This window comes from Nycticebus coucang, chromosome 15 (assembly GCF_027406575.1).
Source record: "Nycticebus coucang isolate mNycCou1 chromosome 15, mNycCou1.pri, whole genome shotgun sequence".
Taxonomy (NCBI): Eukaryota; Metazoa; Chordata; class Mammalia; order Primates; family Lorisidae; genus Nycticebus; species Nycticebus coucang.
In genome coordinates this window covers 80,857,818-80,882,322 of record NC_069794.1, presented here as the reverse complement: position 1 = coordinate 80,882,322, position 24,505 = coordinate 80,857,818, and the positions used below count along the sequence as shown (strand labels likewise).

At 38.1% G+C, this 24,505-nt stretch overlaps 1 protein-coding gene across 8 annotated transcripts in view; it reads left to right on the top strand.

Annotated features, from left to right (window-relative positions):
• Nucleotides 1-23,785, top strand: part of KATNAL1 (katanin catalytic subunit A1 like 1) — a 170,413-nt gene extending 146,628 nt beyond the window's left edge. For all 8 annotated transcript variants that reach the window (XM_053563664.1, XM_053563662.1, XM_053563660.1 and 5 more), the window contains 2 exons: nt 22,128-22,254; nt 23,520-23,785. In XM_053563664.1, coding sequence (XP_053419639.1) covers nt 22,128-22,254; nt 23,520-23,718 — 326 coding nt within the window. In that variant the 3' untranslated portion in view covers nt 23,719-23,785. The remainder of the gene's footprint in view (nt 1-22,127; nt 22,255-23,519) is intronic.
• Nucleotides 23,786-24,505: the final 720 nt, after the last annotated feature.

The window sequence follows — 24,505 nt, the reverse complement described above, 5'->3', positions numbered from 1 at the left end:
GTGTATGTTGGGTCTATTTCTGAATGTAATTTTGTTCCATTGATTTTTTTTTTTTTTAATAGCTATAGACTGTTTAAGTTAATCTATTTCTTCTTAGGTAAACTCTGGTTAACTTGTGTCTTTCAAAGAATGTGTGCATTTTCTCTAAGTTGTCAAATTTATTTGGATTTGACCTAATACAAATGTGGAGGCTGGCAAAAGAATTTATGTGTGGCTGCGGATTTCATGTCTGGTTCTGAAACTTGAAGTTGGTAGAGAGGACATTAGGAAGAGAAGATAAATGTGAAGTGGTATAAGTAAAGACATATCGTAACCTGTGAGGAAGAGCTGGAATCCATGAGGATAGGTTGGAACTGTAAGACCCTTATTTCCTCTAAGATTTCCAACCAACTTTAATGAATGGGAAGAATAAGCTAGCTAAATGTTTATCTAGCTCAGGAGTCAAAAAAGAAAGATGACGGGAGCCAGCAAGAGCTGGATGCACAAGTGCTCCCCACACTAACAGGGTGAACCAAGAGATAAGTGACACTATGCATCGACATTCTGAGCTCACTTTGGCTTTTCAAATCTCAGACATAATGATTCATGTGGTCAACACTAACTCAGAACTATTCAGTGAAGAGGATTTGGGGAAATGAAGTTCCAGCTTAAGTTGGCATAATACAAATCTACACTACCTTATTTTCCTTTTAGGATCTATAGTGATGGCTTATTTTGTATTTCTAATATTAGAAATTTATTTTATCTCTGTTGTTCTTAATCAGTTTTGCTAGAGATTTATCAATATTATTAATCTTTAGGAAGGACCAAATTTTTCCTGTGGTAATTTTCTTTTTTCTATTTCATTGATTTCTCCTCTCATTTTTATTATTTTCTCCTTTATGCTTTATTCTTTTTCTGAAGTTAGAGACTTAGATTATCGATTTTAAACCTTTCTTCTTTTTTAAATGTAAACATTTTAAAGCTGTGAATTCCTCATTTAAGTACTGCTTTGGCTTCATCTCAGAAATTTTGCTATATCATATTTTTTCTACTATTAAGTTAGAAATATTTTCTAAATTTTGTTTTTCTTTCTTTGTCCCTTGGGTTGTTTAGAACTATCTGGTTTAGTGATCAGATATTTGGGGATTTTCTAGATATCTATGGTTGATTTCTAATATAATTTCATTATAGTCAGGCACATACTCTGTAAGATGTAAATTTTTGAACATTTTATGACTCAGCATATAGAACGTCTTGGTGACTGCTCCAGTTGCACTTGAATAGAGTGTTTATTCTATGCTTGTTATAATATTCTATAAATGTCAGTTCAGGTTGGTATGATAATACTCAGTCTTTGCAATCCTTGCTGATATTTTTAGTCTCATTTTTCTATCAATTACTAAGTGTTTTTTATACAAATCTTCAACTGTGACTGGGAACTTGTTTATTTTTCCCTTTACTTCCGTCAATCTTTGCTTCATATTTTGCTTTGCACATTTTGAAGTTCTTTTATTGAGTACATAAATAATTATCATTATCATATCTTTTTGCTCCTGTTATTATGAAATATGCCTCTTTATTACTGATAATGTACTTTGCCATGCACTCTGATATCAATATAGCCTCATCATCTTTGTTTTGCTTACTGTTTGCATTACCTATTTCTTCTTTAAACGTCATCCTCTCTTTATATTTACAGTATAGTTCTTTTTTTTATTTTTTACAGTATAGTTCTTGTAGATGGTATGTAGTTGGGTTTGCTATTTAGTCTATCTCTGCTTTTTAATTGGAACGTTTAATTTATTTAAATTTAACATTATTATTTATACGCCTGTGTTTAAATGTGCCGTTTTGCTATTTGTCCTGTTTGTTTCTCTGTACCTCCTTTCCTAATTTCTTTTGGGTTAATTGGCTAATTTTTACTGTCCATTTTATTTTATTTTATTTTGTTTTATTTATTTTTTGCAGTGTTTGGCCGGGGCCGGTTTGAACCCGCCACCTTCGGTATATGGGGCCAGCACCCTACTTTGAGCCACAGGCACCACCCTTACTATCCATTTTAATGTCATAAGAATTCTGATTATATCTAACTGTATTTATTTTAGTAGTGTCTCTGGTGGTTATACTATGCATAGTTTTATTTAGTTGCTTTTTTTATTCTTTTATCTTTTAAATTGTATACCTAAATTAAAAGTGATTTATGTACCACCATTAGAGTACTCTGTTTGTGTATTTAACTTTTCCAGGAGAATTTATGTTTTCATTTACTTTTGTGTTGCTATCTGGCATCCTTTTTGTTTCAGCTAACAATTTTTATAAAGCAGTCTATTGTGATAAACTCCCTCAGCTTTTATCTGGAATGGTCTTTATTTCTTCTTCATCTTTGAAGGGCCATTTTGTCTGGTATAGCATTCTTAGTTAATAGACTTTTTCTTTTAGTACTTTGAGTATATTATGCCAAATTTGCTTATAATCTTATGAACACACCCTAGTAGATGACAAATATTGTTTCTCTGCCTGCTTTCAAGATTTCTTTTTGTCTTTGAATTTTGCCAGTTTGATTATAATGTGTCCCAATTTGTTCTTCGTTACGTTCATCTGACTTGGAGTTTTTTTAGAGCTCTTTTTTTTTTCTTGAGACACCATTTTCTAAGAGCATGTGCTCACTTTGTGTTTGTGTGTCACATTTTTAGTAATTCTTGCAATATTTCAATTGTTTCATTATTGTTATATTTGTTAAGATGATCTGTTTGATCAGTGATCTTTGATATTACTGTTGTAATTGTTCTAGAGTACCATAAATGGTGCCCATATAAGACAGCAAACTTAATAAATGTGTATGTTCTGACTGCTCCACTGAATCAATATTCTTCCCTCTCTCCTTTTTCTCGGGTCTCCCCATTCTCTGAGATTGTTGAATTAGGTCATTTAATAATCTTACAGTAGTTTCTAAGTGGTCAAGTGAAAAGGAAGTATCACACATCTCTCACGTGAGTTCAAAAGCTAGAAGGTGGCTACACTACATGACAGATTTTTAATGTGGACACAACAGCCTTCTGTTGGAAAAAGACACCATCTTAGACTGTCATAGCTAGAGAGAAGTCAGTGCTTGGCTTCAAAGCTTCAGAGGGCAGGCTGATTATGTTTTTGGAGCTTAAACGGCTGGTGATTTAAAGTTGAAGCTGGTGCTCATTGATCATTCTGAAGGTTCTGGAGCCCTTAACAATTATGCTAAATACTGGGCATGTACTCTATAAATGGAACAGCAAAGCCTGGTGGATAAGGGCACATCTTTGTACAGCACAGTTTACTAAATATTTTAAGCTCACCGTTGAGATGTACTGCTTAAAAAAAAAAATCCTTTCAAAATATTACTGGTGGCCTCTTTGCCCACTTGCCCTGGCACTGGAGCCCTGTTCACTGTCTATAGCCAATATATCTTGTTCTGTAAGCCTATACCTGCTATTAATCTGTAAACCTGCCTTTCTGTTTTTCGATAAACTTGGTTCTATACCTGCCTTTAAAAAAATACATATTACCTACATATATACATATGTTTTACTGGTCATTGACTGTGTACCTGGTCACTCAACAGTTCAGATGGGAGATATACAAGGATATTAATGTTGCTTTCGTGCCTGATGCAGCCTGATCAAGGAGTCATTTTGACTTTCAAGTCTTATTATTTAAGAAATACATTTTGTACAGCTATACCTGTCAGAGATAGTGATTCCTCTGGTAGATCTGAGCACAGTACATTGAAAACCTTCTGGAAAGGATTGACCATTCCAGATGTCACTAAGAACATTTGTGATTGATGGGAGGGTGTCAAACCATCAACAGTAAAAGGAGTTTGGAAGAAGTTGATTTCAACTTTCATGGTTGACTTTGAGGGTTTGAGACTTTATTGGAGAAGTAATAATGCAGGTATGGGGCGGTCCCCGTAGCTCAGTGGGCAGGGCGCCAGCCACATACACCCAGCCTGGCAGGTTTGAACCTGGCCCGGACCAGCTAAACAACAGTGACAACTGCAACCAAAAACTAGCCAGGCTTTGTAGCGGGTGCCTGTAGTCCCAGCTACTTGGAAGGCTGAGGCAAGAGAATCGCTTAAGCCCAAGAATTGGAGGTTGCTGTGAGCTGTGACGCCACAGTACTCTACTGAGGGCAAAATAGTGAGACTCTGTCTCAAAAATAAAATTTAAAAAAGTAAGTAAATAAATAAATAATGCAGGTGTGGTGGAAATAACAAGAGAACTAGAATTAGTACTGGACTCTGTAGAGGCAACTCAATTGCTGCAATCCCATGACAAAACTGGAATAGACGAGGATTTGCTTCTTATGAATGAACAAAGTAGTTTCTCTAATCTACTCCTGGTAAAGATACTGTGAACATTGTTGAAATGACAACAATAAACTTAGTCAATAAAGCAGCATCAAGGTGTGAAAGGATTGACACCAATTTTGAAAAAAGCTCTACCATGGGTAAAATGCTATCAGATCGTTATCACGTACTGCAGAGAACTCTTTCATGAAAGGAAGACTCAGCTGATACAGCCAACTTCACTTTTGCTTATTTTAAGAATCAGTCACAGCCACTCCGAACTTTAGCAATCACTACTTTGATCAGTTAGCAGCCATCAACATTGAGGTGTGACTCTCCACCAGGGAAAAGATTAATACTTAAGACTCAGATGATCATTAGCATTTTTTAGCAAGAAAGTATTTTTCTACGAACATTATTTTTATAGATGTAACAATACTATTGCACACTTAATAGACTACAGTATAGTGTAAACATGTCTTTTTATGCACTGGGAAACTTAAAAATCCGTGTGACTTGCTTTGTTGCAGTGGTGTGCACCTGAACCTGCCCCTGTGCACCTGACTCTGAGGTATGCCTCTACTGGGGAAGTCATCGGCCAGTACTTCTTCAAATTAGCTCTCTGTTCCATTCTCACTCTCTTTCCTTCTGGAACTTCCATTATATACATATTTGTCTATTTTCTGGCATCTCATTAATTTCTTAGTCTTTTTTTCACTTATTCATCCTTTTTTCTTTCTTTGACTTGATTTCATGTGCGGTGTTTGAGTTCACTGATTCTTCTGCTTGATCAAGACTTCTATGGATCCCCTTTCATGAATTTTTTTTTTTTTGTGGTTTTTGGCCGGGGCTGGGTTTGAACCCGCCACCTCCGGCATATGGGACCGGCGCCCTACTCCTTGAGCCACAGGTGCCACCCCATGAATTTTTTAATTAATTAATTTTTTTATTTTTTGAGACAGAGCCTCAAGCTGTCGCCCTGGGTAGAGTGCTGTAGCATCACAGCTCACAGCAACCTCCAACTCCTGGGCTCCAGTGATTCTCCTCCTTCTTCCTCCCAAGTAGCTGGGACTACAGATACCCGCCACAATGCCCAGCTGTTTTTCTGTTGCAGCCGTCATTATTGTTTGGTGGGCATGGGCTGGATTCGAACCCGCCAACTCAGGTGTATGTGGTTGGTGCCTTAGCTGCTTGAGCCACAGGCACTGAGCTGAATTTTATAATTTAGTTACTATATTCTTTAGCCCCCAAATTTCTCTTTGGTTCTTTATTAATGCTTCTTTTGAATTCTCATTTCATTCATGCATCGTTTGATTTCATTTAGTTGTTATTCTGTGTTCTTTTTTATAACACTGAGATTTTTTGATGATTATTTTGAATTCTTTGGCAGGTAATTCACAGCTTGTTTTTTAAATATGGTTCCTAGAGATTAATTTTTTTTTCCTTTGTTTGGGCCATGTTTCTCTTTTTCTTCATACACCTTGTTATTTTTGCTGTGCTTTGTGCATTTGAAAGAACAGCTACTTACTTCAGTCTTTATGGACTGGCTTTGTACAGGAGAAGACCTTCACGTGTCATTCTGGCAAGGGAGTCTGAGGGTCTCTTCAACCTTTTGTGGGGATGCCGCCTCTTTGGGGTTTGTATATGTTATTTCTCAAGTACAGAAGGTTTCTGATTTCTCTTTTAGGAGCTGCTAGTCTATTGCTCCTTCTGGTGTCTGTCTGTAGCACCATAGGCTCTCTGGTGTTGCAACAGGTGCTTAACTTTCTTTTGTTCTTTGTAGCTCCCAGGCCTTTGAGGTATGCCAGTTCAGTGCTGTATCTCAGGTGAGGAAGAAGTCAGTCCCTTGGGCAGTCTTCTGAAAGGGCAGAACATTAGACACATTTCCCACTCTTCTCTTTCCTTCCTGAGTGAGAAGCCATAAGCTGCATACTTTCTCCCAATCATATGGAGCTGTACCAGCTTTTGTCTGCTGTATTGTAAGTTACTAGTGCTACACAAGCTGCTGAGCTCTCTTTCGTATGCCTGGCAATACAGGGAGCAGTCCCTTGAGCAGCCCTCTGAAGAGCTGGAATGTTGGATGTTCACTCTACTTTTTTCTTTCTCTTTTTATCCCAAGGGCGAAGCTGTGAGTTGGGCTTTTCCTCCCATCACATGATGCTGTGCTGGCTTGAGGAATGGACTGACTCAGTTGAAATGAAATGGCTTTTTTTACCCATTTTAGTGCAGCCCCAAGCTTTGAACTTGCCTGTGGTGCTATGACATTTAAACCTGTCCAGTGAATTTTTCATTCCAGATACAATGTTTTGCAAATCTAACATTTCCATGTGATTTCTGTATAGTTTTTATTACTTTGCTGGTATTCCTCGTTGGCTTATTCATTTTTTGTCTCTTCCTTTAATTCTTTGATATTCTTCCCTTCAGAAGGTGGGGCTTACTTCCCCTCCTTTTGTGTATGGGTTGGACTTAGTGATTTGCTTCTGAAGTATAGAACATGGTAGATGTGATGCTAAATGATTTCTGAGACTAGATTCTAATTTCTCCCTGGCTTTCTCTCACTTGGATTATTTGCTTTTGGGGAAGCCAGCTGCTATGCCCCTAGGACACCCTAACAGCCTGTGGATTAGCCCACATGGGAAGGAACTGAACTCTTCCATCAGCAGCCAGCACCATTTTGCCAGTGATTGAATGAGCTACCTTTGTATGACTGGAATCCTGGACCATGTGTTTACTACAACTTCATGAGAGAACCAATAGGATAGTCTATATATATACATATATATATATACACAGAGAAAGAGATTGCTTTTAGGGAACTGGCTCACACAATTGTAGACACTTACTAGTCCCGAAGCTCCACAGTGAACTGGCAAATAGAGACCCAAGAAAGCCTGCTATTGCAATTCAAGTCCAAAGGCTGTTAGAATGGAGAGCCAGGAAGACCTGATGTTTTTGGTTGAAGTCTGAAAGCCATATGCTAAGAGAATTCCCTCTTCCTGGGGAAGGTCAGTCTTTTATTTTATTCAGACTTTCAGCTAATTATATGAGACCCACCCATGTTAGGGAGAGTAATATGCTTTTCTCAAAGTCCACTAGATTAAATGTTAATCTCATCCAAAAACTTCCTCACAGAAACATTCAGAATAACATTTGACCAAATGTCTTGGCACCATAGTTCGGCTGAGCCAAGGTGTAAAATTACCCCTCACAGATCCTGAGCTAGAACTTCCTAGCTAAGCTGCTTTTAAATTTTTGGTGCACAGAAACTGTGAGAATAATTTGTTGTTCTAAGCCTCTAAGTTTTAGATATCCTAAGTTTTATCTGAAGTTTTAGGATAATTTTTTCAGATGTAGATAATTAGTGTACTGCTTTATAGATTTTGTCAGCTAACTCTAACATTTGATTCATTTGTTTCTATTGGCCACTTTTTAATTTTCTTGATTATGGGTTACATTTTTCTGCATCTTCGCAGGTCCATTAATTTTTATTGCATCCTCTACGTTGTAGGAAGTGTGAATTATGTTGTTTTCCTTTAAAGTGTATTTTGGCAGTCATTCAGGTTACTGCCAGAGCTAGGAAAACTTACAGTTCTCTGCTGCCTGTTAACTAGTACATGAAAACAGTTGCCTCTTGTATTTTATCTCATTTTATAGTTGTTTACCATATGAGGGCAAGTTTGATAGCAATTATTTTATCCTGTCTAGAAGGGGAAGCCTCACCTTTGAATTTCAAAATTAATTTAACATATTTCTTGGTTATTTTTGTGACTAGAACTCAAAACTTTAGAACATAATTAATTGATGGATTTTTAGCTCACAGATTCCATCTTATATTGTCTTTTTTGGCTGTTACTTGGTAAGCTATTAATTTTACTCTCGCTACTTAAAAAGAAAACTTTTCTTGTTCTTAAAATAGTGCTTAATTTAAAGATTGAACTCATAAGACAGGGAATTACCAGAAGATGAGATGTGTAGTGGGAAGGGGGGATAAATTAGGGATGGCTAGTATGTCTAAAAATTTATAGTTAGATTGAATGAACAATATTCAGTAGCACAACAAAGTGACTATAATCAACAGTAAGTTAGAATAACTTTAAAGCATCTGGAGGAGTAAAACTGGAATGTTTCTGACACAAAGGAATGCTAAGTACCTGAAGGAATGGGTAGCCCAGTTCCCCTGATTTGATAATTGACATCGTATGCCTGTATCAAAACATCACAGGACCCTATAAAGATATGTAACTACTGTGTACCCATAAGAATTAAATAGAAAACATAAAAAGAGCTTATAAACTAATTATAATTATAATTAGAACTCTACCCTTTGTAACTTTCTCTTTTATCTTTATTAATTCGTTAATAAGTGTTTATTTAGCTCTTTGCTATCTGAAGGACATTTGTTAGGTACCATGGGCATATAAATGATAAATAATGTATGATCTTTATCATTAGAAAACTTCCTTAGAAGGCAGAAGTATACTTAACCTCACTGCAATAAAAGCAATGGGATGTGTGATATCAGAACTCTACACAGTGTTTTTGGAGTGGAGAGAGGAATAATAAATTCTGACTGACATGCTTAGAGGAGACTTCATGGAGGAAGTTGCATTTTAACTGAATGTCATAGAGAAAAACAGAAACAAAGGCAAGGATGCTTAAAGATGAACAGATTGCTAGCTCTTGTGGCTAGAGCATCTGGTAGGATAAACAGATTTGGGAGAGAGAGAGAACAATCAAGAAAACGTGGAAAAACGAGAGGCCCAAAAGAATAGGTTTGGAAGTCCAGGCTAAAATCAATGGAAAGAGAAAGAGAGTGTATTAAAATAACAAAAGGGAAGGACTTTTTTTTTTTTTTGAGACAGAGTTTCATTCTATAGCCCTCTGTAGAATGCCATGGCATCACAACTTACAGCAACCTCAAACTCTTGGTTGGGCTTAAGCGATTCTCTTGTCTCAGCCTCCAAAGTACCTGGGACTACAGGTGCCCTCCACAATGCCTGGCTATTTTTTTTTTGTTGTTGTTGTTGCAGTTGTTGTTGTTTTAGCCGGCCCGGCTGGGTTCGAACCTACCAGCCTCAGTGTATGTGGCTGGCTCCCTACCCACTGAGCTACAGGTGCTGCCAGGGAAGAACATTTTATGAATAAAAGCAACTGAGAATAAGAATTTTTTATTTGGAAAAGACAAGAACCATTAGAATGAGAAGAAATAGATGAAAACCCACCCGGTGTGCATCTTTATGTAATTTATATGAAGAAATATGCATATTTCTTCAAGATTGAGAATTAAAACTTGGTGGCAAGAAAAGTTAATGTATCACTTTTTTTTTTTTTTTTTTTTTTTTGTAGAGACAGAGTCCCTTTATGGCCCTCGGTAGAATGCCGTGGCCTCACACAGCTCACAGCAACCTCCAACTCCTGGGCTTAAGCGATTCTCTTGCCTCAGCCTCCCGAGTAGCTGGGACTACAGGCGCCCACCACAACGCCCGGCTATTTTTTGGTTGCAGTTTGGCCGGGGCCGGGCTTGAACCCGCCACCCTCTGTATATGGGGCCGGCGCCTTACAAACTGAGTCACAGGCACCGCCCGGTATCACTTACTCTTGATGTTTAACCAACCATTTCAAAATTTAGTGGAACAAAGCGATTGTATTATCATGTTCACATCAGATGGGGCACAGCAGGGATGACTGTGTCTATTCCATGATGCCAGCGGTCGGAGCTGGGGCTGACTCCACAGATGGAGCGTGGGATCCTCTGGAACATCTTCACTCACGTGTCTTGGATCTCAGCTGGGGCTGTCTTTCTAGAGTACCTGTGTGTTACTTGTGGCCATTCCATGTGGCCTTGTTATCATACATGGTAGCTCAGAGCTTCACATGTACTTGTTCCACTGGGGAAGGTGAAAGCTGCGCTGCATTTTATGATGTGGCCTTGGAGGTTAGATAGTGTCACTTCTGCCATACTTTGGGTTCACAAGCCAGCCCAGATTCAGGAGGAGGGGAATTAGATTGCCTTTGGGTGGGGGAGTAGTCAGGTCACATTGTAGAAGGAGGTGTGGACCAGAGGTCCTGTCGCAGCCATTTGGGTAAGTACAATCTGCCATGGTTAACAAAAGGCACAGGTGGAACTCTAATGTCCTTCTTAATTCTCTTCTCACTTTAAATATCTAAATTATGGCAGCAACTACTTCAGCTCCACACATTATGTGTCCTGTCTGGGTCTATTTTCATTCATCAGTATTCTGTTGTGCTGTCCTACCTTTTTCTCTCACTCTGGAACGTGCATGCTGCTTCGGCTTCCGTGTCATCATCTATGGTGCTCCCATGTCCCAGACTGTTCGTTCCTCCCTTCTGTTCAGATTTGACTTACTTTTCAGAGCTGACTGTAAAGCATACCTACTCCACGCGGTCTTCTCCCGCTGGCCTTTCTCATCATGTGGACTTCCCTTCTCTGGGTGTTTCTGCTGTGTCCGCGCTGTCCCAGAGGCTTATCAGTGGAAGGGACACTGGGTTTCTCTCTCTCCCCATAATCCTGTTTGGTGGTTGGCAGTAGGGAGGCAGTGAACATTTATTCAGTGCAAACTATGGGCCAGGCCTATAACTCATTTAACTCTCACAATAGTCTTTGTGAGGTAGATTTTATTCTTATCTTTGTTTTACAGATGAGGAAACTGAGGCACCCAGAGGTTAATTTCTCAGAACAGACATGAGTGCAGGAAGTCTGGCCCAAGAGTGCACACTCATTATCTACTGTACTAGATTGCTTAGTGTGCTCAAGAAGAGTTGTGTGAGGAGTGTTTGAGGCTTTTGTGTTTATGTAAACTTACAGTGTATATGATAACAATTCTGTTATATAATATTGGCATTTCTTTACACTATTATCAATAACACATTAATCTCTTGTTATATTTTTTCCTGAAATTATTAAATATCATTAATTGTTTTAATAGAGCTGATAAATCTTTCTTAGAATCTTCTAATAGGCTGAATGCTGTGGCTCATGGCACCTGAACTCAGGAGTTTGAGACCAGCCTGAGCAACAAGAAGACCCTGTCTCTACCAAAAAAGAAGAAAAACTGGCTAGGTGTTGTGGCAGGCACCTGTAGTCCCAGCTACTGGCTGAGGCAGGAGGATCACTTTGCCCAAGAGTTTGAGGTTGCTGTGAGCTATGAGCACAGCACTCAACCCAGAGTGTCAGAGTGAAACTCTGTCTCCAAAAAAAAAATCCTCTAAAGAGTTACTGATACTATTACTGCTAGAAGTTAATTGCACCTCAAATCAAATCATAGTTACTAGGGAAAAGGAGGATAGGATACTTTAAACTAAGCTTCAGTAGCACCAGATCTTTGCTTATGAACAGGTTTATATTTCAAAGTTCATTTTAAGTTGTCTGTCTAGAAGTTCATTTCTCTGGGAGAATACATTGTGTTAAACTTGGTATTTAGGTTCTTAGGCCTGGCAGTAAAAGATTTAATTTATAATACAGTTGTATAATAACAAGTATGTATTCATACTCCGTCACTAACATTCGTTCACCTGCTGTGTGCAGAGCCCTGTGTAACAATGCTCTTGCGTTAAATTGGCAGTTCTTACTTGGGCATCAGGAATATAACCACCTTCTCTTGCAGTGGGCATGGGAGATACCTACCCTCTCCTTTTCCTGCCCCCACCCCTCTTGACATCTACTGAGTGGATGACTTCTTTAGGCTCTAAACCACCTGTTACCAGGCGTGCTCCATGTAAACTGTGTGGATGGGCTTGTTGTCTGGGGTAAAGGCCAGGGGGTTTCTAAGACTGAGGAGTTTTGGTGATAAAAGTTTTCTAGTTACTCCCTTTCTTTTTTCTGGAAATGCCAAATAATGTCTCCTTGCTTCTTTTTCCACTGCTCTTCAATTTCTTTGTCTTACTTTGTGTATCTGTGTGTGTGTGAAATGTAACTCAGGCACAGAATCGTTTATTAAACATTTAGTTTATCCAGTAGTTGGCAAAGCAGATAGCCCTGTAACCAACTGTAAAACAAGAAGTGGAGCACGTCAGAGCCCAGCAGCTCCCAGGTGCTCCTGCCCAGCCCAGCTCCCTTTTTGCCCTCTGCTGGTAATTGCTGTTTCTCCTCTGTGGGGTAGTTTCTTGCCTTTCCTTATAATTGTAAACTTTCCGTAAATGAAGCTATACTAATTGTGTTCATTTGTATCTTGCTTTTTTTGCTCAATATATTTTTAAGATTCATCTATATTGCTTATGTTAGATGTATTTCATTTTTGTTCCAATATCCCATTGTGTGTTTGCTAGGGCTGTCATAAACAAATACCAAGACTGGGTGGCTTAAACAACAGAAATTAATTTTCTCCCAGTTCTGGAGACTGGAAGTTGAAGTCAAGGTGTGAGTAGGGTTGGCTTCATTCTGGGGACTCTGCCATTGGCTTGTGGATAGCCGTCTTGTTCCAGTGTCTTCATGTGGTCTTCCTATTGTGTGTGTGACCTGCCCTCTTCTGCGGAGACCTGTCGTATTAGATGCGAGCCCATCCATACGACCTCATTTTGCTGTAATTACCTCTTTAAAAGCCCCGTCTCTAAATGTGATTACATTCTGAAGTATCAGGGACTAGTTTACATGAGAATTTTGGGAGACATGATTCAACCCATAGCATCCATTGTGTGATATACCACAATTTATCCATCATTATATTATTTGATGGATAATTTGATTGTTTCCTATTTCAGGCTATGATGAACAAGGCTACTGTGAACATTCTTATATTTGCATAATGGTTAAAGTGCCTGAGTTTCTTTAGGCCAAAGATGGAGCATTCCATCCTAGGAGTGAATTGCTAGGTTTAATTGCATAGCTGCAGCATTAATTGATTAATCCAGTATGTTTTGCAATGTGGCTGTCCAATTTATACTCCTACCAGTATATGCCAGTTCATGTTGTTTCATATTTTTTCTAACACTTAGTATTTCCAGGCTTTTAAATTTATACCAGTATACTGGTATGCAGTGCTATCTTATAGTGGCTTGTGTTGCCTTTCCAAAGCATTTGAACATCTTTTATTTATTGTCCATTTGGATTTTGTAATACATCTGTTCAGATCTTTTCCTGATTTTTGTCTTACTGATGTACAGGAATTCTAAATACACTGGATGTAAGTCTTCTGTTATTTACGTATGTTATAACTGTCTTCTCAAGCTCTGTAGCTTGTTTTTACTATATTTACATTATCTTTTGATGAGTAGAAGTTACTAATTTTAATGTGGTCAGATTATCAGTCTTTTCCTTTATGGGTAATTTTTGAACATACTTTATCTAAAGAATACTTCTATGGGGCCATTAAGGTATTCCCTAGGTTATTTTGCAAAATATTTATAATTTTGCACCTTGTATTTAGATGGCACTGATTTTTGTATACAGTATGAGGTAGGACCTGATTTCATTCTAGTTCTGGCATTACTAACTGGAAAGGCACTCCTTTTCCCCGTTGCCACCTTGTTCATAGCATATGCTCTGATCTGCTTCTAGGTACCTTACTCTGTATCATTAATCTGTTGTCTGTCTCTGCAACTGTGAGTTGAATTCTGTTACTTTGTAATAAGTCTTAAAATCTGATAGAGCAGTTCCTCCAGCCTTACTGTTGCACTTCCCGAGTGTCTTGGAGGTTCTTGGTTCTTAACATTTCTGTAAATGTTTTATTGTCTACCTGTCAGGTTCCACAGACCAACCTGTTAGGAGGATCTTAACTAGAACACGTTGTCTCTCTAAGATCAGTTGAGGAAGAATTGTCAGTGTCAGGAAAGACAAAATAAAGGAAACAAAAAATAAATAATAAATAATTAGGGAGATGACTAATGAGACATGGTAACTAGATACAGTAAGTGATGGTTAATAAAAGTTATAAAGGCCTGTTGCAAATGGGGAAATTTTACTTTGAATTATTTATTAGATGATACCAGTGTACCAGGGTTAAATTCCTTATGAGGGTGAGAAATGTATGTATACCTTTGTTCTTAGGCAATACTTGCTGAAGAATTAAAGTGAACTGATGTGATGCTCTCAAATCAAAAGGGAGGAGAGTATGAAAGGGGGAAGCAGCTAGGGTGACAATGGCAAAATGTTAACAATCAGCAAACTCAGTGAAAGGTATATGAGTCTTCTTTGATTTATTTTTCCCCGTAAATTAAAATCTATTCAAAATAAAAGTTTAAGAAAATTAAATTTCATTATATGTCTCCAAAAAAAAGTAGAGAGCCAGATAAACTAGTAATGCATTATCTTAGTGTGCTGTGTTAAACTGACTTGCTGCTAAAAGCAATAGTCAAACAGCAAACATGATTGATTTTTTTTTTTTTTTAGACAGAGTCTTACTGTGTCACCCTCAGTAGAGTGGTGTGGTGTCACAGCTCACAGCAACCTCCAGCTCTTGGGCTTAAGTGATTCTCTTGCCTCAGCCTCCCAAGTAGCTGGGACTACGGGCACCTGCCACAGCGCCCGGCTATTTTGTTCTTGTTGTTGTCATTGTTGTTTGGCAGGCCCAGGCCCGGTTCAAACCAACCAGCTCTTGTGTATGTGGCTGGCATCCTAACCACTGAGCTACGGGCACTGAGCCCATTATCAATTATTTTAAAAATTCTCTAGTGTGAACTTACTGGATACACATTGAAATCATGCTGAAAGAGCAAATATGTGTGGGCTGGCTCTTCAAGTGAAAGATATATTACTGAAGTGGGTTTTTTTGTTCGTTTGTTTTTTGCCAGTTGCTGATTTCCAGGAATTTTTTTTTTTTATTGCTGGGGATTTATTGAGGATACAAGAAACCAGGTTACACTGATTGCATTTGTTAGGTAAAGTACCTCTAACAATTGTGTCTTGCCCCCAAGAGGTGTGTCACACACCAAGGCCTCACTCCTCTCCCTCCTTCCCTCCTTCCCTCCCGCTACTCTTCCTTTCCCCACCCCTCCCTCCTCCTTTCTCTCTCTGCTCTCCCCTTCCCCCACCCCCATCGTGACTTTAATTGTCATTAATTGTCCTCATATCAAAATTGAGTACATAGGATTCATGCTTCTCCATTCTTGTGATGCTTTACTAAGAATAATGTCTTCCACTTCCATCCAGGTTAATACGAAGGATGTAAAGTCTCCATCTTTTTTAATGGCTGAATAGTATTCCATGGTGTACATATACCATAGCTTGTTAATCCATTCCTGGGTTGGTGGGCATTTAGGCTGTTTCCACATTTTGGCAATTATAAATTGAGCTGCAATAAACAGTCTAATGCAAGTGTCCTTATGATAAGATTTTTTTCCTTCTGGATAGATGCCCAGTAATGGGATTGCAGGATCAAACGGGAGGTCTAGCTTGAGTTCTTGGAGGGTTCTCCATACTTCCTTCCAGAAAGGTTGTACTAGTTTGCAGTCCCACCAGCAGTGTAAAAGTGTTCCCTTCTTTCCACATCCATGCCAGCATCTGCCGTTTTGAGATTTTGTGATGTGGGCCATTCTCACTGAGGTTAGATGGTCTCAGGGTGGTTTTGATTTGCATTTCCCTAATAAATAGGGATGATGAGCATTTTTTCATGTTTCTGTCTTCTTTAGAGAAGGTTCTATTCATGTCTCTTGCCCATTGATATATGGGATTGTTGGCTTTTTTCATGTGGATTAATTTGAGTTCTCTATAGATCCTAGTTATCAAGCTTGTGTCTGATTCAAAATATGCAAATCTCCTTTCCCATTGTGTGGGTTGTCTATTTGGTTGTTGTCTCCTTAGCTGTACAGAAGCTTTTCAGTTTAATTAAGTCCCATCTGTTTATTTTTGTTGTTGTTGCAATTGCCATGGCAGTCTTCTTCATGAAGTCTTTCCCCAGGCCATTATCTTCCAATGTTTTTCCTATGTTTTCTATGAGGATTTTTATTGTTTCATGCCTTAAATTTAAGTCCTTTATCTATCTTGAATTAATTTTTGTGAGTGGGGAAAGGTGTGGGTCAAGTTTCAGTCTTTTACATGTGGATATCCAGTTCTCCCAGCACCATTTATTGAATAGGGAGTCTTTCCCCCAAGGTATGTTCTTGTTTGGTTTATCAAAGATTAGGTGCTTGTAAGATATTAGTTTCATTTCCTGGTTTTCTATTTGGTTCCAAGTGTCTATGTATCTTTTTTTGTGCCAGTACCATGCTGTCTTGACCACTATGGCTTTGTAGTACAGCCTAAAATCTGGTATGGTGATGCCCCTAGCTTTATTTTTATTACTAAGAACTGCCTTAGCTGTACGGGATTTTTTTCGGGTTCCATACAAAACTCAGAATATTTTTTTCTAAATCTAGAAAGTATGATGTTGGTATTTTAATAGGAATGGCATTGAATAGGTAGATTGCTTTGGAAAGTATAGACATTTTAACAATGTTGATTCTTCCCATTCATGAGCATGGTATGTTCTTCCATTTGTTAATATCCTCTGCTATTTCCTTTCTGAGGATTTCATAATTTTCTTTATAGAGGTCCTTCACTACCTTCATTAGGTATATTCCTAGGTATTTCATTTTCTTTGAAACTATGGTGAAGGGAGTTGTGTCCTTAATTAGCTTCTCATCTTGACTTTTATTGGTGTATACAAAGGCTACTGACTTGTGGACATTGATTTTATATCCTGAAACATTACTATATTTTTGATGACTTCTAGGAGTCTTGAGATTGAGTCTTTGGGATTCTCTAAGTATAATAACATGTCGTCAGCAAAGAGGGAGAGTTTGACCTCCTCTGCTCCCATTTGGATTCCCTTTATTTCCTTGTCTTGTCTAATTGTATTGGCTAGAACTTCGAGTACTATGTTGCATAGTAAAGGTGACAGAGGACAACCTTGTCTGGTTCCAGTTCTAAGAGGAAAAGCTTTCAGTTTTGCTCCATTTAGCAAAATATTAGCTGTGGGTTTGTCATAGATAAACCCACAGTTTCAGAAATGTGCCACGTATGCCTATACTGTTCAGTGTTCTAATTAGAAAAGGATGCTGGATTTTATCAAATGTTTTTCTGTGTCTCTTGAGAGGATCATCTGGTCTTTATTTTTGCTTCTGTTAATATGGTGGATAACGTTTATGGACTTGCATATGTTAAACCAGCCTTGCATCCCTGGGATGAAGCCTACTTGATCATGATGTATGACTTTTTTGATGATAAGCTGTAATCTGTCGGCTAGGATTTTGTTGTAAATTTTCGCATCTATACTCATTAGTGAAATTGGTCTGAAATTCTCCTTTTCAGTTGGGTCTTTTCCTGGTTTTGTTATCAGGGTGATGTTTGCTTCATAGAATGTGTTGGGGGAAGATTCCATCCTCATGAAGTTTTTGGAATAATTTCTGCAGTACGGGAATAAGCTCTTCCTGAAGGTTTGATAGAATTCTGTTGTGAAGCCATCTTGATCAGGGCAATTTTTGTTGGAACCTTTTTAATTGTTTCTTTAATCTCAATGCTTGAAATTGGTCTGTTTAGGAGCTCTATTTCTTCCTGGCTAAGTCTAGGGAGAGGGTGTGATTCCAAATTTTGATCCATTTCCTTCACATTGTTAAATTTCTGGGCATAGGTTTCTGGTAGTATTCAGAAATGATCTCTTGTATCTCTGTGGCATCAGTTGTTATCATTTCTGATTGAGGTTACTAGTGCCGCGGACCACCCTGTCGGTGGGCTTCAGTCCGAGGGAAAGCAGGGAGAAGGAACGAGGAAGGTTGAGAGATCGGCGAAGGAATGACAGTCTGACACACTACAGGTTAAAGTATGCAGCTGCATACTAGAGAATTTACTTTTCTGTTTCTAGTTAGTTTGGACAAAGGTTTGTCTATTTTATTTATTCTTTAAAAAAAAACTCCTTGTTTCATTAATTTTCTGAATGATTCTTTTGTTTTCAATTTCTTTGTTCTCTGATTTAATTTTGGATATTTCTTTTCTTCTACTGGGTTTAGGCTTAGATTGTTCTTCTTTTTCCAATTCCATAAGATGGCTTGTCAGTTTATTGATGTGCTCTCTTTCTGTTTTTCGAATGTAGGCATCTAAAGAGATAAATTTTCCTCTCAAAGCTGCTTTTGCAGTATCCCACAGGTTTTAGTAGCTTGTGTCATCATTGTTATGCTCAAGGAAGTTAATGATTTCCTACTTTATTTCTTCTGCACCCAACTGTCATTCAACAGAAGGTTGTTTAATTTCCATGCCTTTGTGTGGAGTTGAACATTTTTGTTGAGGTTGAGTTCCACCTTTAGTGCCTTGTGATCTGAGAAAATACAAGGTAAAATTTCAGTTCTTTTGATTCTGTTGAGGTTTGTTTTGTGGCCTAGGATATGATCAATTTTGGAGAATGTTCCAGGGGGTGATGAGAAGAATATATATTCTTTATCTTTGGGGTGGAGTGTTCTATATGCGTCTGTCTAGCACAGTTGTTCTAGGGTCTTATTTAAGTTCCTTATATCTTTGTTTAATTTCTGTTGAGAGGATCTGTCCAGCTCTGTAAGAGGAGTGTTAAAGTCCCCTGTTATGATGGTATTATCAGATATCATATTGCTCAGACTGAGTAAGGTCTGTTTCAAGAATCGGGGAGCATTTAAATTGGGTGCATAAATATTTACAATTGAAATGTCTCCTTGTTGTATTTTTACCCTGACAAATATAAAGTGACCATCTTTGTCTTTTTTGACTTCAGTTGCTTTAAATCCACATGTATCTAAAAATAAGATTGCAACTCCTTTTTTCTTCTGAATTCCGTTTGCCTGAAAAATTGTCTTCCAACCCTTGACTTGGAGTTTTAATCTGTCTTTTGAAGCTAGGTGTCTTTCCTGCAGACAGCAAATGGATGGTTTGTGTTTTTTAATCCAGTCAGCCAATCTATGTCTCTTCAGTGGGGAATTCAAGGCATTAACATTTATTGAGATAATTGATAAGTGTGGTAGTATTCTATTCATCTTAGTTTGTGAGAGTTCATTGCTTAGTTTTATCTCTTGCATCAGTGTGGAAATTAGGTTCTGTCCTTTAATTGCTGAGTTCTTACCTTGCTGTTGATCCATTGTGATGGTCAGTGTGTAGAACAGGTCGAAGTATTTCTTGTAGAGCTGGTCTTGTTGTGACGAATTTCCTCAATGTTTGTATATCAGTAAATGATTTGATTTCTCTGTCAATTTTAAAACTTAGCTTAACAGGATATAGAATTCTGGGCTGGAAATTGTTCTGTTTAAGTAGATTAAAGGTAGATGACCATTGTCTTCTTGCTTGGAAAGGTTCATTAGAGAAGTCTACAGTCACCCTGATGGATTTGCCCTGGTAGGTCAACTGGCGCTTACTCCTGGCAGCTTGCAGAATCTTTTATCTTGACTTTGGACAGGTTCATCACAATGTGTGTTGGAGAAGCTCGGTTAGAGTTGAGGCGACCTGGGGTCTGATATCCCTCTGAAAGGAGTGTCAGAATCTTTGGTGATATTTGGGAAATTTTCATTTATAATATTCTTTAGTATGACTTTCATTCCCCTGGGGCATTCTTCTTCCTCTTCTGGGATACCTATAACTCGTATGTTTGAATCCTTCATAAAGTCCCATAATTCTGACAGTAAATGTTCTGCTTTCTCTCTCTTCTTTTCTGCCTCTTTAACTGTCTGAGTTATCTCCAGAGCTTTGTCCTCTACCTCTGAGATTCTTCCTTCTGCGTGGTCTAATGTGTTGTCGATACTTTCTATTGCATCTTTAAGTTCCCTAATTGCTTCAGTTCCTTCAGCTCTGCTATATCCTTTCTATATTCTTCATATTATTCATCTCTTATTTAATTGTTTTTGGATTTCCTTTTGGCTATTTTTCACTTTATCAGCAGTTTCCTTCATTGTTTCCATCATTTCCTTCATTGTTTTCATCACCTGTATTCTAAATTCCCTTTCTGTCATTTCTAACATTTCTTTATAGGTGGAATCCTCTGCAGTAGCTACCTCATGGTCCCTTGGAGGGGTTGCTCTGGACTAGTTTTTCATGTTACCAGGATTTTTCTGCTGACTATTCCTCATGAGTGATTTCTTTTATCTGTTTCCTTGCCCTTATTTTCCTTTCACTTCCTCTTACTCTTTAAGTTGCTATGCCCCTGGACTGGGTTTTCAATGAGTCGTTTTGGTATAGGACCAGAAGGATGAGAATGTTGAAGAGCAAGAAGGGAGAAAGGAAAAGAAAAAAGATAAAAGAGAGGGGGTGGATAAAAGGGAATATTGACACAAAGAGGAGAGGCACAGAAAGAGAGAGACAGAGCAATATAGATGTACAGTAGGGTACTTTGACCCAATCTTAAAAACCCCCAACCTCTGGGGGGTGCCGGGTTGTGTGGTTCCCTTGAGGTCAGCAGCTCTTTGCTAGCCTGTTCGGACACAGTACCCCACCTCCACCATGTAGGGGGGAAAGACAAAAATGCTATAAATCAAACCAAAACAAGCAAACAGAAAACTTCATGGGATAAAATTGGGGGAAAAAAAATAAATAATAGGGGTAGAAACACTAGCAAAAATGAAGTTGTAATTGTTGAAAAAGGCAACAATGGGAAATTATATTTAAACTAGAAAAATGAAGAAATAAAAGAAAGGAAAAGAAAGAAAAATCTATAGGGAAAATATTGAAATTAAAAAACACAACAACAAAAAAAAACAAAACCAAAAACAAAGCAGTATATATATCTTGCTGAGTATTTTCTGGGCAACAGGTGATCTTCTGGTATATGAGTATTAATCACAATGCTGATACGCCTGTACGAGATGGAGACTGGAGGCCTCTGCTGATTTCTTAAACCTCGCAACCTAAATCTCTCCTCAGCCCACGTGAAAGACCCTTTAAACTGCTAACCTTGGCTAAGCAGAAGCTTTCCCACGAAAGCACTTGTCACTGGGATCATTCCTGATGTGGGCCGGTCTCACTCTGTGCCCCTGAAGGCTAATGCTGTACGGCGTCTCAGTCCCCACTTTAGGCTGCTCAGTCACTAGATTACTCGCTCTCTTGCTCTGAGACCCTGGGGGCACTTCTACCACAATGGCTCAGCAGCTCAGTCTGGGACCCTAGACAAAGCTTAAAGTCCTCTGCACTCTTGCCCAAGTTCTCCCAAGGTAGTTCAACTGAGTGCCAAGTCCAAAAAACCAAAACAGCTCACAGGTAAGGCCTTTCCAGTTTGTAATCTCACTGCTGCTGCACTTACAGCTGCCAGCGGGATTAGACCGAAGGAACACACGCAACCACTTACCAGTTTTCTACTGCTTTTGTCCTCCTCATGGGGTCCAGAAGTCTCTCACTGACTCCCTGTGTCCTCAAAGGGATGTTTATAGGCAGATCCCACCAGCCAGAGATGCCTGGAGTCTTGTCTCCCCAGACTCACCGTGCCCAGTTTCCAGGAATTTTTTTTAAGCTACTGATAAGAGTTCTGGAAATCTGTATCATACTAAAAAGTGAGCCGAGTAATTCATACACAGGAGTTACACTCAGTGAAGTCTAGTTTTGTAAAACTAAGATAAATATTTTTTTATAAGAGGCATTTCTAGTACTTGACTACTAATGTTTCTCATAAAGGATCTCAGATCCTTTGTTTTCACAGCATGTGTCCTCACAGCCTATAACAAAATTTCTTAAGTTTTGTTGCGGTTTTCAGTTATTACAGCAAAAGCATATAGGAAGGTAACTGATTTTTGAATCATGCAATGAGTTGGTAATACTAGTTGGCTCACAGTTATTGACTCTGCATTGGTCTCTTTCTTTTCCTGAAGGTTAATATGTTTAATGTATGTGCTTTCGCAGCAAAATGTATTGTAAAGTAAAACATCTAACACAACAAAAAAAATCTTCCAACAGCAAAAGGAAGAGCTGAGCTTCTGAAGATCAATCTTCGTGAGGTTGAATTAGATCCTGACATCCAGCTGGAAGATATAGCAGAGAAGATTGAGGGCTATTCTGGTGCTGACATAACTAATGTTTGCAGGTATTTTTTTTTTTTTTTAATGATCTATGATCTTAGACGTTAATTATAGACTTAGCAGGAGGATCAACCTGAAAGTCAGTGCATTTAGTTAGCCCTTGACATAAAAGCAGCTTCCTATTTCTTTGAAATGATTTCCCCTTCGTCTTGACTTTTTTCTGTATAATTTCTATGGTCATTGATGTTCTTGATATTTTGATTTTTAAGAAGTTGTTGTGTCTAACTTGGTAATAATGACTTGGACAACCTAAGCTAATTTAGCTCTATGTTGGAGCCTAACTGCATCAATACAAAGTAGCATCATTTGGGTTGGGATTATTTGAGGACATGCAGCTAAGTTGATCAGTTTAACTGTGGAAGATATATATACAAGTACAGGCACACATACATACATTTTAAAATTTCTCTTCCAATTTAGTGACATTTTTAGACAATTTCTATTACTCAGTGAAAAGGGGTTTTTTCATTTAACTCTTATTTTTCTAACTATACATAAAATTGATTTTAGTAGACTTCCTTTAAAGCTGCTACATCTTTCTGTCACTTTTTCTGCTAGTTCTTTTTACTATGCACATCTAAGTTTAGTGGCACACAAGTTCACAATAATTTCTACTGTCATTATAGTAAGACATCTAAAACTTGAAATTTTGGTTGCTTGGCCTTCTTAATAGCTTTTTTGGAATCATGAATCATCCATTTCTTCCAAACCTTCATATTTATTTACAGTTGGTCAAGTAGAGCTGAAAATGCAACCAGGAGCCAGAGTTTATACCTTTAGTTGCCAATGAATAATCAGTGTAGGGAATTTCATGTGCCCTATGTATGGATATAATCATGTTCCAGAGAAAAGGGTTCCTGGTTTTACCCTTCTAATTAGGCTGAAGACAGACTAATCTATCGTTGGAATTACCTTAACGTTAGCCATATGTTCATTTCCCAATGTACTATTCCATAGTTCAAAGTTCAACTTCAGTTTCCTAAACATTTTGGTTTGTCTTTGAAGAACAGATGAGAAAGAGAAAATTCAGGGCTATCTGAGCTCAACCTAGGTTTTTAGGATTCATTACCTAGCCGTTTCATGTTTTAAGTTCTTTGATCCCTGTTTTAACTTCTCCTAAACCCTCAGGACATCTCTTAAATGGAAAATTCTAAGCAGCAGCATAAAAACACATAAAACAGTCTTGTGTTTTCCCATAATTTTGTTACAATTGAAAGTGTTTAAAACATTTGTGAAAATTACTATTGATTGATTTTTGGTGTATTTTTAGGGATGCCTCTTTAATGGCAATGAGACGACGAATCAATGGCTTAAGTCCAGAAGAGATCCGTGCACTTTCTAAAGAAGAACTTCAGATGCCTGTTACCAAAGGAGACTTTGAATTGGCTCTTAAGAAAATTGCTAAGTCTGTCTCTGCTGCAGACTTGGAGAAATATGAAAAATGGATGGTTGAATTCGGATCTGCCTGAAGTTCTGTCAGCTCTTTCATTTCTAGTATTATTGTTTATAAAATGTGAAGAAATTCCTGCAATTGTTTTTTTAAAACATGTTTGGAATTTTTCATTGGAAAGGTTTTCACTTAAAGGGAAAAAAATCCAAAACCACAAAGAATACTAAATGTAGTTGAGACATAAGAGAAGCTATCTAGAGTCTCATCACCCCTCCCGCCATGCTTTGTGCTGGTATTCCACAGACTCGCACTAGTATTACACACCAAACCGTCTTATGGGGAGGCTGGAGAAAGTAAGCACTGCGCTATTTTAGGAACCTGTTTACAGAAGATTTAGAAGGACCTCTGTTTCTCACTTATGTTTGTCAGTTTTTTCCCCCAGTTCTTTTGCTCTGTCAATATGAGGGACCTCTCTGTTGGTTTTTAACATCAAAACTGGGTTTTGTGTCAAAATCATCATCATTTGTTGTTAAGAATAGAATGATAGTATATTTTGGAAGAAATGACTTTGCTGGTTAAACCTTTTTGTAATTCAGTTATTACTTACTGTTGGAACTCTATCATGTGGTTAGAATTTTTACTCCCACCTCCTCTTACCATCTCTTCTATTAGCTGTGAGATCATTTCTTAAGTTTCTAATCAAGGAATATCCTTGTTCTCTACTTTCTGAATTGTTCTTCCAGGTTGTTTCTATGGTCTTTAGTATTTTTTGCTGGTGCTTCTTCTATTTCATATTGGGAAGGTAGAAGGAATATTATGATTACATTCGGTTCACTTCTTTGTTCTGGATTTCTAAGTATGTTTCA